This window comes from Salmo trutta, chromosome 36, assembly GCF_901001165.1.
Source record: "Salmo trutta chromosome 36, fSalTru1.1, whole genome shotgun sequence".
Lineage (NCBI taxonomy): Eukaryota > Metazoa > Chordata > Actinopteri > Salmoniformes > Salmonidae > Salmo > Salmo trutta.
In genome coordinates, this window is record NC_042992.1 from 4,680,601 (window position 1) to 4,695,691 (window position 15,091).

At 42.2% G+C, this 15,091-nt stretch overlaps 1 protein-coding gene across 2 annotated transcripts; it reads left to right on the forward strand.

Moving 5' to 3' along the window:
* Window positions 1–3,141: 3,141 nt before the first annotated feature.
* slc6a18 (solute carrier family 6 member 18) lies at window positions 3,142–15,062 on the forward strand. 2 transcript variants are annotated; one of them, XM_029736220.1, is made up of 13 exons: window positions 3,142–3,689; window positions 5,912–6,052; window positions 6,213–6,350; window positions 8,200–8,381; window positions 8,719–8,841; window positions 9,073–9,185; window positions 9,370–9,498; window positions 9,675–9,831; window positions 9,993–10,061; window positions 10,238–10,373; window positions 10,554–10,713; window positions 11,684–11,846; window positions 12,325–15,062. In XM_029736220.1, exons 1-13 carry the CDS (start codon window positions 3,539–3,541, stop codon window positions 12,526–12,528), a joined length of 1,866 nt encoding a protein of 621 aa, XP_029592080.1. In that variant the 5' UTR covers window positions 3,142–3,538; the 3' UTR covers window positions 12,529–15,062. The 2 variants fall into 2 exon arrangements, with proteins under 2 accessions (XP_029592080.1, XP_029592081.1); XM_029736221.1 differs by having other exon boundaries at window positions 8,719–8,829; window positions 12,325–14,780.
* The last annotated feature ends 29 nt before the right edge of the window (window positions 15,063–15,091 follow it).

The window sequence follows — 15,091 nt, forward strand, 5'->3', positions numbered from 1 at the left end:
GATTAAGCACTCATTCACTCTCATTGGTCATTTAGCCCTTACACAGCCTGGAGGTGTATTTTGGGTCATTGTCCTGTTGAAAAACAAACGATAGTCCCACTAACCACAAACCAGATGGGATGGCGTTTCCCTGCAGATTGCTGTGGTAGACATGCTGGTTAAGTGTGCCTTGAGTTCTAAATAAATCACAGAAAGTGTCACCAGCAAAGCACTCCCACACATTCACACCACCTCCTCCTCCATGCTTCACGGTGGGAACCACACATGCAGAGATGATCCGTTCACCTACTCTGCGTCTCACAAAGACATGGTGGTTGGAACCAAAAATCTCAAATTTGGACTCATCAGTCAAAAGAACAGATTTCCACCGGTCTAATGTCCATTTCTTGTGTTTCTTGGCCCAAGCAAGTCTCTTCTTATTATTGTGTCCTTTAGTAGTGGTTTCTTTGCAGCAATTCGACCATGGCCTGATTCACACAGTCTCCTCTGAACAGTTGATGTTGAGATGTGTCTGGTACTTGAACTCTGTGAAGCATTTATTTGAGCTGCAATCTGAGGTGCAGTTAACTCTAATGAATTTATCCTCTGCAGCAGAGGTAACTCCGGGTCTTCCTTTCCTGTGGCGGTCCTCATGAGAGCCAGTTTCATCATCGCGCTTGACGGTTTTTGCCACTGCACTTGAAGAAAATGTCTTAAAGCACTGATGAACTGTCATTTCTCTTTGCTATTTTAGCTGTTCTTGCCATAATATGGACTTGGTCTTTCACCAAATAGGGCTATCTTCTGTATACCACCCCTACCTTGTCACAACACAACTGATTGGCTCAAACGCATAAAGAAGGAAAGAAATTCCACAAATGAACTTTTAACAAGTCACACCTGTTAATTGAAATGCATTCTAGGTAACTACATCATGACGCTGGTTGAGAGAATGCCACGAGTGTGAAAAGATGTCATCAAGGTAGAGGGTGGCTACTTTGAAGAATCTCAAATATAAAATATATTTTGATTTTTTAACACTACATGATTCCATATGTGTTATTTCATAGTTTGATGTCTTCACTATTATTCTACAATGTAGGAAATAGTAAAAAAAAAAAAAAAAAAAAAAACTTGAATGATTGTGTGTCCAAACCTTTGGCTGGTACTGTAAGTATTCCGACCCTTTGCTATGAGACTGGAAATTGAGCTCAGGTGAGCATCCTTTGTCCATTGATCATCCTTGAGATGTTTATACAAATTGATTGGAGTTCACCTGTGGTAAATTCAATTGATTGGATATGATTTGGAAAGGAACACAGTTGTCTATATAAGATCCCACAGTTGACAGTGCATGTCAGAGCAAAAACCAAGCCATGAGGTCGAAGGAATTGTCCGTAGAGCTACGAGACAGGATTGTGTCGAGGCACAGATCTGGGGAAGGGTACCAAAACATTTCTGTAGCATTGAAGGTCCCCAAGAACACAGTGGCCTCCATCATTCTTAAATGGAAGATGTTTGGACCACCAAGACTCTTCCTAGAGCTGGCCGCCCGGCCAAACTGAGCAATCGGGGGAGAAGGGCCTTGGTCAGGGAGGTGACCAAGAACCCGATGGTCACTCTGACAGAGCTCCAGAGTTCCTCTGTGGAGGTGGGAGAACCTTCCAGAACGACAACCATGTCTGCAGCACTCCACCAATAAGAGCTGAGGACCAATGAACGTTGTTTTGACCAATCTCTTTAATAAGAGCTGAGGACCAGTGGATGTTGTTTTGACCAATCTGTTTAATAAGAGCTGAGGACCAGTGGATGTTGTTTTGACCAATCTGTTTAATAAGAGCTGAGGACCAGTGGATGTTGTTTTGACCAATCTGTTTAATAAGAGCTGAGGACCAGTGGATGTTGTTTTGACCAACTCTCTGTACAATAACAATGGCCTGAGTCATTACCATATATTTTTATAGTGTGTTATTTTGTGTCTTTTATTACACAGAAAATACATGAGAGAATATTGTCTGCTAACTACCAGTTCTAAATGATTAACATTACTTAACTAAGGAAATACCACTCTCACTCCTAAATCATTAACATTCTCAAAGAGGTATGAGGTAAGGTAAAACCCCATTAACAGGAAAAGCACTTTTATTAACGCACACAACATACATAAACAACTTTGTATAAAATACTGGCATACATACTGTATTTCTTCTAAAGAACTATCCAAAGCATTTTGATTTTATTGTCTATAAAATGAAAAGCTCCACTATCAATGTATTATCAATAGAATCTGAGAAAGTCTAAACTTGAACCATCATTTTGCAAACTAAATGGCGTTCACCTATTGCTTCCATAAATATTGGGGTCTAAGGGGCAATGAACCCCAAAAGTGATACAATCTCGGCCTCGTATCTCTCTTCACAATCTTTTGTGTTTTTCCACAACCTCTGAACTTTGCCCGGTTCTGTCTGTGTTCCCATTTGAAACTGATTCCAACATTCCATATAAAAACATAATATGGTTGCCACGCCCTGGCTGTAGAGATCCTTATTATTCTCTATGTTTGGTTAGGTCAGGGTGTGACTCGGGTGGGAAAGTCTATGTTTTCTATTTCTTTGTGTTTGGCCCGAGTGTGGTTCCCAATCAGAGGCAGCTGTCTATTGTTGTCTCTGATTGGGGATCATATACAAGTTGTCATTTTCCTTTTAGGATTTTTGTTGGGATCTTGTTTTCTGTTTAGTGTCTGTGCCTGACAGAACTGTTCGCTTTCGTTTTGTTGCTGTAGTTATTTTGTTTTAGTATTTCTTGAATAAACAAATCATGAACACTTACCACGCTGCGCCTTGGTCTACTTCTACCACCAACGAGAGCTGATACAATGGTTTCTAAATTGTTTACAGCCTGTGCACCCATGACCCCATCTCTGACAATTACGTTTTTTTATTGACTGGTAGAGAGGTTGGGACGGTGGTTAGTTACCCTGAGGGATTGACCTGCGGCGTGGCATCATCATCATCAGGTTATCCATTAGACAGGAGCTTTCTACAATCTGATTCTAAGCAAACAAAGAACATTAAATGATGATGCCGAATCACTCTCACACTCTCTTCCTGGTGCCTAGCCGGCTTTGCTCCCTCCCCCAAATATATAAAAGTGACATCCCTCATACTGGCTCTTTCATCTGAGGGAAGCATCAGACAGACATATAAGTCAATCCACTGAGGTAAATGAAGGAGAAGATCATAGCACTGGATAGTGCAGGATAGGATATCATTCAAGGACCTCCACAGCAACCTGCAATGAGACAGAGAAGCGATTCAGATCACCACATAAAAGAGCCACACTGAAGCGGCATCAAACCTCAGAGGATTTCAGATCAAACACTGGAGTGAAGATACAAACACACAACCAGTGAATTCAAGCGGACAACTGAATAACTGTGTTCCCTCTATAGAATAAGCATTGGTTCAGAGTGCTAGAACCTCGAGCTAAAACACACTGGACTAAACTGAAAACCAGAGGTTGATCTACTACTGAGCTAAACTACTGCTGAGAGCTGAGCATGCCAGAGGAGGGTATGGAGGACAACAAGGTGGGAGAGGAGAGACCCAAGTGGAACAACAAGGCAGAGTACCTGCTGACCTGCATTGGCTTCGCTGTGGGGCTGGGGAACGTGTGGCGCTTCCCCTACCTCTGCCAGATTTACGGAGGGGGTATAGATGCTTTTACACGTATTTTCTTTAGTTTTTCCCCTACAACTTTGTTCATGTTAAACATGTCCTCTGGAGACCTGAGTGGTTATATGTTTTGGTGAAATTCTATCATTTTAACATTTTAACTAAATTCCAATTTTTAACACTAATATTTTAGATTAAATTGACACTCCATTTAACAATATCCTTATTTAACATGAACATTTTAACTCCAAATTAACAATTTTACATTTTAACTCCATTAAGCATGTTAACTTTTATTTCATATTTAACCATTTTTTTGTTTGTGTTGACTTGATTTTAACGTCATTATGTAACATTTTAACTCCATACACTTTTAGTGTATGTCCATTTTACATTTTTGGTGTGGTTCTGTGAAGTGTACACCGCAGTGGGCACTAATAGTAACTATGACACTTTGCAGACACTTTGTACAGTACTTTTCCCTGACAGCACTGATGACATCAGAATCCACGTCTGGTGCGCTCAGGCTGTTCCATTTGTATCGTTTTATCTCGCCTGTGAGAACCACAATCATTAGCACCAGTGAGTCACTAGGTTAGACTTAACAGTACCACAGCTTCTGCCATAGAAACAAATGGAACATGGTTTGGTGTCCGTGGTTGCACGTTTACTATGCAGAAAAACGCTTGTCTCTAGCCCAAAACAGTGAAAAAAAAATAAAGACATATTTTAGTGGAGCAAAGTACAATTATTTCTAGAATGGATTCGCAGGACACTCTTAAAGTGGCACACACAAATTATCATCATAAGTAAACGACTATGAAAATAGTGCAAATAAACCCTATTTAATCTACAAAGAATGTTTATCACCAAGAAATATTATTTGCAGCACGGATCAGATGAGATGGAGGTCATTACCACTAAATAAATAATAGGTACATTTTAGGTGTGCCGCATAATTTTTTTTATCCCATTTTAGTTGTGCCACAGTCCAAAAAAGTTTGGAAACCACTGCCCTAAAGTACTTCTACCTTTGACCTATTGAACTGCATATCTTAAATTGTATTGGATCTGGGTCCGGTCTGTAAATCAGGGCTCCAGAATTTAAAAAAAAATCCCTGGTGGCACTGGTGGTCTGAAATAGTGAACGTCCAATCCCAGGAAGTAGAAACTAAAGCTCTGTTTAAACTTGTGGCAGCCGGTGACCTTATTATGGGTGACCTTATTGCGGGTGACCTTATTGCGGGTGACCTTATTGCGGGTGACCTTATTATGGGTGACCTTATTGCGGGTGACCTTATTGCGGGTGACCTTATTATGGGTGACCTTATTGCGGGTGACCTTATTGCGGGTGACCTTATTATGGGTGACCTTATTGCGGGTGACCTTATTATGGGTGACCTTATTGCGGGTGACCTTATTGCGGGTGACCTTATTGTCGTAGCAGGCACAAGGATACTCTCCCTGAATTCCCATGAATTCCAAAATTAGGGTTAAGTTTAGGGTTAGGATTAAGGTTAAGGTTAGGCATGGCTAATTAGTTGAAATGTTGTTGACAGTTAGTTGAACATTTACAAACCAAGCATATATTTCGGAGAGTGTTACCATGATCACTGTAACGTTCGTCGCCTGGGGACGAGGAAGCGGACCAAAACGCAGCTGGGAGCGAACACATGTTTATTCAACACCATGAAATTAAACATGTACACAAAATTCAAGAGAAAATACCGATACGTTACTTGCTCAAACAAAGAGACAACAACCCACAAACATCGTGGGGGGAAAAGGAACTTAAATATGATTCCCCAATCAGAGGCAACTAGCGACAGCTGTCTCTGATTGGGAATCGACAGAACCCAACATAGAAATATGCCCCAAAACAAGGCTATACCAAAAACATAGAAAATAAACTATAGAAATGCCACACCCTGACCAAAATAGAAGAGTTCACCTGGTCAGGGCGTGACAATCACAGATCAAAGGCTCCTTTCCAAATGGCACCCTATTCCCTATGGGAAACGGTCAAAAGTAGTTTACTATATGGACACTTTAAAAAACCTAGGGGCAAAATCATTCTACTCTGACCTGATTCCACATTAACCTTTGTTTGTCCCGTGTCCAATTTCTCCTCTCTCCAGGTGCGTTTCTGATCCCCTACCTTATAGCCCTGGTGTTTGACCCCTGTCCCCTATCTCCAGGTGCGTTTCTGATCCTCTACCTGATAGCCCTGGTGTTTGACCCCTGTCCCCTCTCTCCAGGTGCGTTTCTGATCCCCTACCTGATAGCCCTGGTGTTTCAGGGTCTGCCTCTGCTCTACTTGGAGCTGGCTATAGGACAGAGGCTCCGCATGGGCAGCATCGGAGTCTGGAACTCCATATCACCCTACCTGGGAGGAGTAGGTAGGTGATGAAACCCTGATGAAGACAGCTTAGCTGTTGAAACGTTGGTTAAATCCATTATTTCATCGGAGTCATTCAATTGTGCAGTTGTTTCTTCCTCGCAGGAGTAGGTGGGTGGCTGCTGTTTGGTGTTTCTGATCAACAATCCCATGTCCATCAGGTGTAGCCTCTATGGTGGTGTCCTTCTGTGTGAGTCTGTTCTACAACACTATCGTGGCCTGGGTCCTCTGGTACCTCTTCAACTCCTTCCAGGAACCCCTGCCCTGGAGCCAATGTCCCCTCAACCACAACAACACAGGTATGAAGCGCTTTGAGTACAACAGTTGGTAGAAAAGCGCTACAGTTGAAGTCGGAAGTTTACATACACTTAGGTTGGAGTCATGAAAACTCATTTTTCAACCACTCCACAAATTTCTTGTTAACAAACTATAGTTTTGGCAAGTCGGTTAGGACATCTACTTTGTTCATGACACAAGTAATTTTTCCAACACTTGTTTAAAGACGGATTATTTCACTTATAATTCATTGTATCACAATTCCAGTGGGTCAGAAGTTTACATACACTAAGTTGACTGTGCCTTTAAACAGCATGGAAAATTCCAGAAAATTATGTCATGGCTTTAGAAGCTTATGATAGGCTAATTGACATCATTTGAGTCAATTGAAGGTGTACCTGTGGATGTATTTCAAGGCCTACCTTCAAACTCAGTGCCTCTTTTCTTGACATCATGGGAAAATCAAAAGAAATAGGCCAAGACCTCAAAAACAATTGTAGACCTCCACAAGTCTGGTTCATCCTTGGGAGCAATTTCCAAACACCTGAAGGTACCACATTCATCTGTACAAACAATAGTATGCAAGTATAAACACCATGGGACCACACTGCCGTCATACCGCTCAGGAAGGACTCGTGTTCTGTCTCCTAGAGATTAATGTACTTTGGTGCGAAAAGTACAAATCAATCCCAGAACAACAGCGAAGGACCTTGTGAAGATGCTGAAGAAAACAGGTACAAAAGTATCTATATCCACAGTAAAACGAGTCCTATATCAACATTACCTGAAAGGCCGCTCAGCAAGGAAGAAGCCACTGCTCCAAAACCGCCATAAAAAAGCCAGACTACGGTTTGCAACTGCACATGGGGACAAAGATCATACTTTTTGGAGAAGTGTCCTCTGGTCTGATGAAACAAAAATAAAACTGTTTGGCCATAATGACCAACGTTATCTTTGGAAGAAAAAGGGTGAGGCTTGTAAGCCGAAGAACACCATCCCAACCGTGAAGCACGGGGGTGGCAGCATCATGTTGTGGGGGTGCTTTGCTGCAGGAGGAACTGGTGCACTTCACAAAATAGATGGCATCATGAGAAAGGAAAATTACCTGGATATATTGAAGCAACATCTCAAGACATCAGTCAGGAAGTTAAAGCTTGGTCGCAAATGAGTCTTCCAAATGGACAATGACCCAAAGCATACTTCCAAAGTTGTGGCAAAATGGCTTAAGGACAACAAAGTCAAGGTATTGGAGTGGCCATCACAAATGGCGTCCTTGCTCGCACATCACAAGTGGCCATCCTAAAGAACTTGTGGGCAGAACTCAAAAAGTGTGTGCGAGCAAGGACGCCTACAAACCTGACTCAGTTACACAAGCTCTGTCAGGAGGAATGGGCCAAAATTCACCCAACTTTTTGTGGGAAGCTTGTGGAAGGCTACCTGAAACATTTCACCCAAGTTAAACAATTTAAAAGCAATGCTACCAAATACTAAGTGAGTGTATGTAAACTTCTGACCCACTGGGAATGTGATGAAAGTAATAAAAGCTGAAATAAATCATTCTCTCTACTATTATTCTGACATTTCACATTCTTAAAATAAAGTGTTGATCCTAACTGACCTAAGACAGGGAATTTTTACTAGGATTAAATGTCAGGAATTGTTGAACAATGATTTTAAATGTATTTGGCTAAGGTGGATGTAAACTTCCGACTTCAACTGTATATAAATCCAATGAATTATTGTTATTATTAGTTTATTCAAGCCATTTGTTCATTTGTCAGGGACCATGTTTGTAGGTTGGACCATAGTTGAAGAATGAACAGCAAGTGTACATTATGTAATTTGACCAAAGTGAATTATAATTTCAACCAGGGTACGTGGAGGAGTGTGTAGAAAGCACACCGGTCAACTACTTCTGGTACCGTCAGACCCTGAACATCACTCCTAACATGGAGACCAGTGGCTCTCTACAGTGGTGGATGGTGGTCAGCTTAGCTACCGCCTGGTCTATCGTTTACATCTGTTTTATCAGGGGGATCGAGACCATCGGCAAGGTGAGAGGCAGACAGTTTGCTGCATTTTACCTCTGGGGGAGTAAAGTTTGGACTGGGGAGGGAAGTGCTACTTGGATCTGTGCCAGTGTTTTAGAGGAAAAAAAAGTAAATATTATTAAACGATTGTGAATGATAATTCATAAAGGCAATCAGAATGTGTTGGCCTTTGTTTTGGGCATTGTGCAGACTGTCTTTTAAAATATTCTAATTGCGTCAGTCAACTTTGGAATTATGATATTTGTTAGAATTTTTTGTTGCGGCTCAAAACAACATGTAGTTTAATTTCTTGTCTTCCTACAAATATTTATATACCTTTTCATCACCTGTCTTATTACAGGCTGTGTATGTAACAGCAACGTTCCCCTACCTGGTACTAACCATCTTTCTGGTGAGAGCCCTGACCCTACCTGGATCATCTGAAGGTCTAATGTATCTGTTCACACCTGATGTAAGTCCTGATGTAAGTCTGTCTGTCTGTCTGTCTGTCTGTCTGTCTGTCTGTCTGTCTGTCTGTCTGTCTGTCTGTCTGTCTGTCTGTCTGTCTGTCTGTCTGTCTGTCTGTCTGTCTGTCTGTCTGTCTGTCTGAGAGAGACAGAGGGAAAGTGACGTCTTGACAATCCACCTGATTTGTAATAATGTAAAAAATATATTCCAAACTACAGTATGTGTTTCTGTCTGTGTGTCTCATCAGTGGGAGATCCTGAAGGACCCGCAGGTATGGCTGGATGCTGCTACTCAGATCTTCTTCTCTCTGTCAGTTGCCTTTGGTGGACTCATCTCATTCTCCAGTTACAACAGCCAGAAGTGAGCCCAATGGTCAATCATTATTAGTAACATTAACCTTTATGGGTCCAGCATGTCATTCGTCCCCCAAGGCTTTTAATTTACCATACCGTTCACCTCCCTTGACATGCCTTCCTCGTTGTTCCACCATGGACCAATAATTTGCATTCACTTCACTTTGTTTCTTGTCTGTGTGTTTGGTAAGGAATAACTGTGAAAGGGATGCTGTTTTAGTGGGGGTTATAAACAGTGCTACATCTATCTATGCCTCCATCCCCATCTTTGCCATCCTTGGATTCAAGGCCCACACCAACTATGTCACCTGTCTGAATGGGTAGGTGTGATAAAATGGACATTTATTTGGCAACATTAGCTAAATCATGAAACTAGTTTGCAGTCAAGTTGTTAAACCTTTATATTCTACCTTGTGTGTTTGATATCCTCTGGAAAAGCAGATGCAAACTCAACCAAAACAAATGACCAATATGTTTCTCTTGTTGTAACTTACAGTAACATCTTAGCACTGACCAATGAGTTTGATATTAGCGACATGAACATAACAGTTGAAAACTACGAGCAGTGGTTTGACTCTTTAAATGGGACACAACCATCTAGAGTATCCGATCTCAACCTGAAGACATGCGACCTGCAAACCTTCTTGGATCAGGTACTATACTTAGGAGTTAAACTACCTCAGGGCAACAACAAAAAAACGACCTCAGGACAAACAAGGGTTGAGTCAAGTTTTCTTGATATTCAACCTACACTCGCTGCATAAAAGAAGCTAATTGGTTGTCTTGTTTCCATCTCTCTCCATCCTCCCTCCAGAGTGCGTCTGGTACTGGGTTAGCGTTCATCGTGTTCACAGAAGCGGTGATATCGATGCCTGGCTCTCAGGTATGGGCTGACCCTTTGTTTTATTTTTTATTAGTTCTTTAAAAAAAACTACAGTTCAAATACAGAGACAACTCCGTGTTGAACCCAGTTAAATACATCAGGATCTGATGTGATTCCTGTCTGATTGACCAGGTGTGGGCTGTGTTGTTGATGTGATTCCTGTCTTGATTGACCAGGTGTGGGCTGTGCTCTTCTTCATCATGCTGTTCAGTCTGGGTCTGTCCTCCATGTTTGGTAATCTGGAGGGCGTCCTCACTCCCCTTCATGACCTCAAACTGGTACCCAAGTGGATGCCCAATGAGCTCTTCACAGGTAAAAGCCAAAAAGGAAATAATCAGATTTTTTAGTGTTTCGATATTGAATAATGTAGGACAGACTACAGTCCTGGCTTGCCAATGTGTGACGAATAACTGTTCTTTTGGGAATGATCTTAACACCATAGTGGTTTTCTCCGACCCCTCCCCCCCCCCCATTTGCTCTTTCTCTCTGCAGGATTGATCTGCCTGGTATCGTTCCTGGTGGCTCTGATATTCACTATGGGTTCAGGGAACTACTGGTTGGAGGTCTTTAACAGTTACGTGGGTTCTGTACCTCTCCTCATCATCGCCTTCTTTGAGATCATTGCTGTGGCATACATCTACGGAATAGGACGGTAAGAGCCTCATAATACTACTATAGTTGTCCTGGTTTGAACTGTAATGAGCGTCTTCCCACTGGGCACACACACTGGTTGAATGACTTTGAGCCAACGTGGAATAGACGTTGAATTGACATCTGTGCCGCAGTGTCTTGTCTTTAGAATGGGGCAGATTGCTAGGAACCTCTCAGAGGAACATGTCTGTTGTTGGTCTGTTAAACCTTTAAATATAGCAGTTGTTCACCAGATCTTTGGGTTCAGCATTTTCCACAACTTGAGCAAATGTATGATTCCCGACACAATTCACTTGTGACCGATTGGGTATTAACCATGGATCATCTGCAAGTCCTTGATCCCAGGACACCTGCAAGTCCTTGATCCCAGGACACCTGCAAGTCCTTGATCCAGTGTCACCTGCAAGTCCTTGATCCCAGGACACCTGCAATTCCTTGATCCAGGGTCACCTGCAAGTCCTTGATCCCAGGACACCTGCAAGTCCTTGATCCCAGGACACCTGCAATTCCTTGATCCAGGGTCACCTGCAAGTCCTTGATCCAGTGTCATCTGCAAGTCCTTGATCCCAGGACACCTGCAAGTCCTTGATCCTGGGTCACCTGCAAGCCATTGATCCTGGGACATCTGCAATTATTGAACCATGGTCATCTGCAGTTCTTAGGAAATAATTCTTAGATGTCCCGCGTTCAAGGACTTGCAGATGACCCAGGATTAAAACCCAATCAGTCACAAGTGGATTGTGTCGGGAATCGTAAATTTGCTAAAGTTGTGGAAAATGCTGAACCCAAAGACTAGGTCAACTGCTATATTTAAAGGTTTAATAGACCAACGACAGACATGTGGGGAGACAGATGCCTGTCTACTCTTTCATCTGATCCTCTTCCATCTCTTCTCCTCTCTTCTGTCTGAGCCTGTAATGACGTGTTATTTTTAAAGCCTCTTCTGACTCTACACGTTTCTATCTCCGTAGGTTCAGTGATGACTTGGAGTTCATGACAGGACATAGACCCAACATCTTCTGGAAAGTCTGCTGGTTGGTCATCAGCCCTCTGATGCTGTTCGTGGTGTTGGTGGCATACGTTGTCGTCCAGGCCCAGACACACCCCACCTACCCAGCATGGAATCCTGACTATGTAAGACCAATGACTGGCAGATAGCTACATCTAGGAGTACAAAAATCCAGTAACTTTTCCACATTTCCCAAGTATTCAAGAAATCCTGGTTGAAGGATTCCGGATTCCCTGCTTATTCCCTCCTGATTCAGGGAATCTTCCAACAGGGATTTCTGGTAAACATGGGAGTTTTGGGAATATCTATCAGGAACATGTATGCTGTATTAGTGTGGAGCATTTTAAGTATTCTGCTCAGATCAGCTAGGCTGTAGATGTCATTTAAGAGGCTCAATAGTAGTGCGTGATAATTCTTCATACTTGTAAGCGGGACTAGGGTTTCAGTTGAGAGACAGCCACAGTCAGATGACTACATAGTACTCACCTAATAAGCAGTGCACTACAGCCTACAGGGAAAAGGTGTCATTTGCGATTTTCCCTGTGAGATGTCATTTGTTGCAGGGCAATTACATTTTCTGATTCTAAATGTCTGTCTGTGCAGGTGAACTTCCCCGAAACAGAGGTTCTGCAGTATCCAGACTGGGTGTTTGCCATCTGTGTCCTGCTGTCTTCAGTGCCAGTTATCTCCATCCCCCTGGTGGCCATCTACAGACTCATCTGCTGCATGTCAGGAAGACACTCTAATGACAGTCTCCACAACGATCTGAATCCTTATGCCAACGAAGGCTACGTTGTAGAGAGCTAGACCCTAAAGACACTCTATTTCGATCTATCCTCATCTGAGCAACACTGTAAAACAACGCTGAGGTGAAATAATTGCCTCACATCAACTGACCTTGACATTCCTTACACTCATGAATCAAAAGGGTGTTTATTTGTTTTTATTTTGTAATAATGAAGGACGGACGATCGTTTGCACTCGAATTGGACAGTGATTCTTTTTTAAATGTCTCCAGGAGTAGTATTTTTTTTGTCTTTTGGGTGACACAAAGAGGATTGAAGAGCTGAGAATCGGTGAATATTGGGTTTACCAATTTTGACCAACTAAAAATGGATTTGTTGGTCAAAGTATTGATTTTTTTTGTATTTGTTTTCTCACACAGAACATAAAGATTAGAGCTAATGTAAACAGCATAGAGCTTTCAGTGTAAAGATAGTGTCTATGCCATTATGTTTTCTACTGGAAATGAAATTACATCTGTGATAGTAAATGTACTTCCTTATTTCTTTCATAGGACCTACCACTCCTAAACCATAAACATTAGAGATAATACAGCATTTGGATGGAGAATAAACCTAGGCGTTGAAACCACAGTATGACAGCATGAAAAGATACTTTTAGTTTTACTAAAGCACAAAACATAAATAACTTTGTAATTACATATTGGTAGTGTGCTATATTACTTATATAAATATATACTTTATTTCAGTCACACATCACTGACACATAGCCTAGTAGACCGATCTGTTTGCACTTTAGCTAGCTAACCCTTCTGTCCTGTCCGTTGTCATGGCACTTTAGCTAGCTAACTCCTCTGTCCTGTCTGTTGTCATGGCACTTTAGCTAGCTAACTCCTCTGTCCTGTCCGTTGTCATGGCACTTTAGCTAGCTAACTCCTCTGTCCTGTCTGTTGTCATGGCAATTTAGCTAGCTAACTCCTCTGTCCTGTCCGTTGTCATGGCACTTTAGCTAGCTAACCCTTCTGTCCTGTCCGTTGTCATGGCACTTTAGCTAGCTAACTCCTCTGTCCTGTCTGTTGTAATGGCACTTTAGCTAGCTAACTCCTATGTCCTGTCCGTTGTCATGGCACTTAACTAGCTAACTCCTATGTCCTGTCCGTTGTCATGGCACTTAACTAGCTAACTCCTCTGTCCTGTCCGTTGTCATGGCACTTTAGCTAGCTAACCCTTCTGTCCTGTCTGTTGTCATGTCACTTTAGCTAGCTAACTCCTCTGTCCTGTCCGTTGTCATGGCATTTTAACTAGCTAACTCCTCTGTCCTGTCCGTTGTCATGGCACTTTAGCTAGCTAACCCTTCTGTCTTGTCTGTTGTCATGGCACTTTAGCTAGCTAACTCCTCTGTTCTGTCTGTTGTCATGGCACTTTAGCTAGCTAACCCTTCTGTCCTGTCTGTTGTCATGGCACTTTAGCTAGCTAACTCCTCTGTCCTGTCCGTTGTCATGGCACTTTAGCTAGCTAACTCCTCTGTTCTGTCTCTTGTCATGGCACTTTAGCTAGCTAACTCCTTTGTCCTGTCTGTTGTCATGGCACTTTAGCTAGCTAACTCCTCTGTCCTGTCCGTTATCATGGCACTTTAGCTAGCTAACTCCTATGTCCTGTCTGTTGTAATGGCACTTTAGCTAGCTAACTCCTCTGTCCTGTCCGTTGTCATGGCACTTTAGCTAGCTAACTCCTCTGTCCTGTCCGTTATCATGGCACTTTAGCTAGCTAACTCCTATGTCCTGTCTGTTGTCATGGCACTTTAGCTAGCTAACTCCTCTGTCCTGTCCGTTGTCATGGCACTTTAGCTAGCTAACTCCTCTGTCCTGTCTGTTGTCATGGCAATTTCTAGAAAGAACGAAATATGACACACTTTGATGCGATGAATCAACAGGACAAAGTCCAGAGATAGAGATGGGAGGAGGTTTTTGTCTTGTTGATCTCACATTCAATCTTTATAGATTTTTTTACGTGGCATATTAAAGAGAGCTTTTTATTATCCCTATCGCTCTACTGTTTTATATCAATTTAATGATGTTTTGCACTCTCTCAAATGATCTTGTGAAAGAGATGTGTTTTAATCAGGTTGTTTGTGCCAAGTCAATGATCTGCCAAACCTCAGCCCGCATCATCACTGCATCCCTAGTTAGACCGTAACCTGGGATGGTCAAATAAACCAAACCACGACCACTCTACGACTATAAATCACACCTGGTACTATTTCCGCTTGCTTTAAAGTACATTGGTATCAAAAAATAAGGTAGAGCCAAAACAGAATATTAAAACAAATCCTAAATGTCCATATATAAACAGAGGCAACAAGGCTCCTTCCTACCTGTGCTGTTCTTTGCAGAAACCCTGACACACTGCCGTGGTTACTGGCCGTGGAGGAGGGGGCTGAGATTCTCGACTAGACCCGGATGGCCTTGAAGTCCTCAGGTTTTTTTTGAGTGTGGCAGCCTGTCTGACTCGTGCTAGTCTGAAACCACCCAGCTTATGAGAGCTAGAATTGAACTATGGTTTTTGCTTTCGAATAAAAAAGTCAAGTTTGACCATTAACCCTAATTTGTGTGCTAAATGAATAATAA

What these genes read in the sequence shown, in the direction of transcription:
- slc6a18 (XM_029736220.1), top strand. Translation starts at nt 3,539, where the DNA reads ATGCCAGAGGAGGGTATGGAGGACAACAAGGTGGGAGAGGAGAGACCC. An exon ending in CACCTGATGTAAGTCCTGAT is followed by an intron (nt 8,842 to 9,072) that starts GTAAGTCTGTCT and finishes GTGTCTCATCAG; the next exon opens with TGGGAGATCCTGAAGGACCC. An exon ending in TACATCTACGGAATAGGACG is followed by an intron (nt 10,714 to 11,683) that starts GTAAGAGCCTCA and finishes CTATCTCCGTAG; the next exon opens with GTTCAGTGATGACTTGGAGT.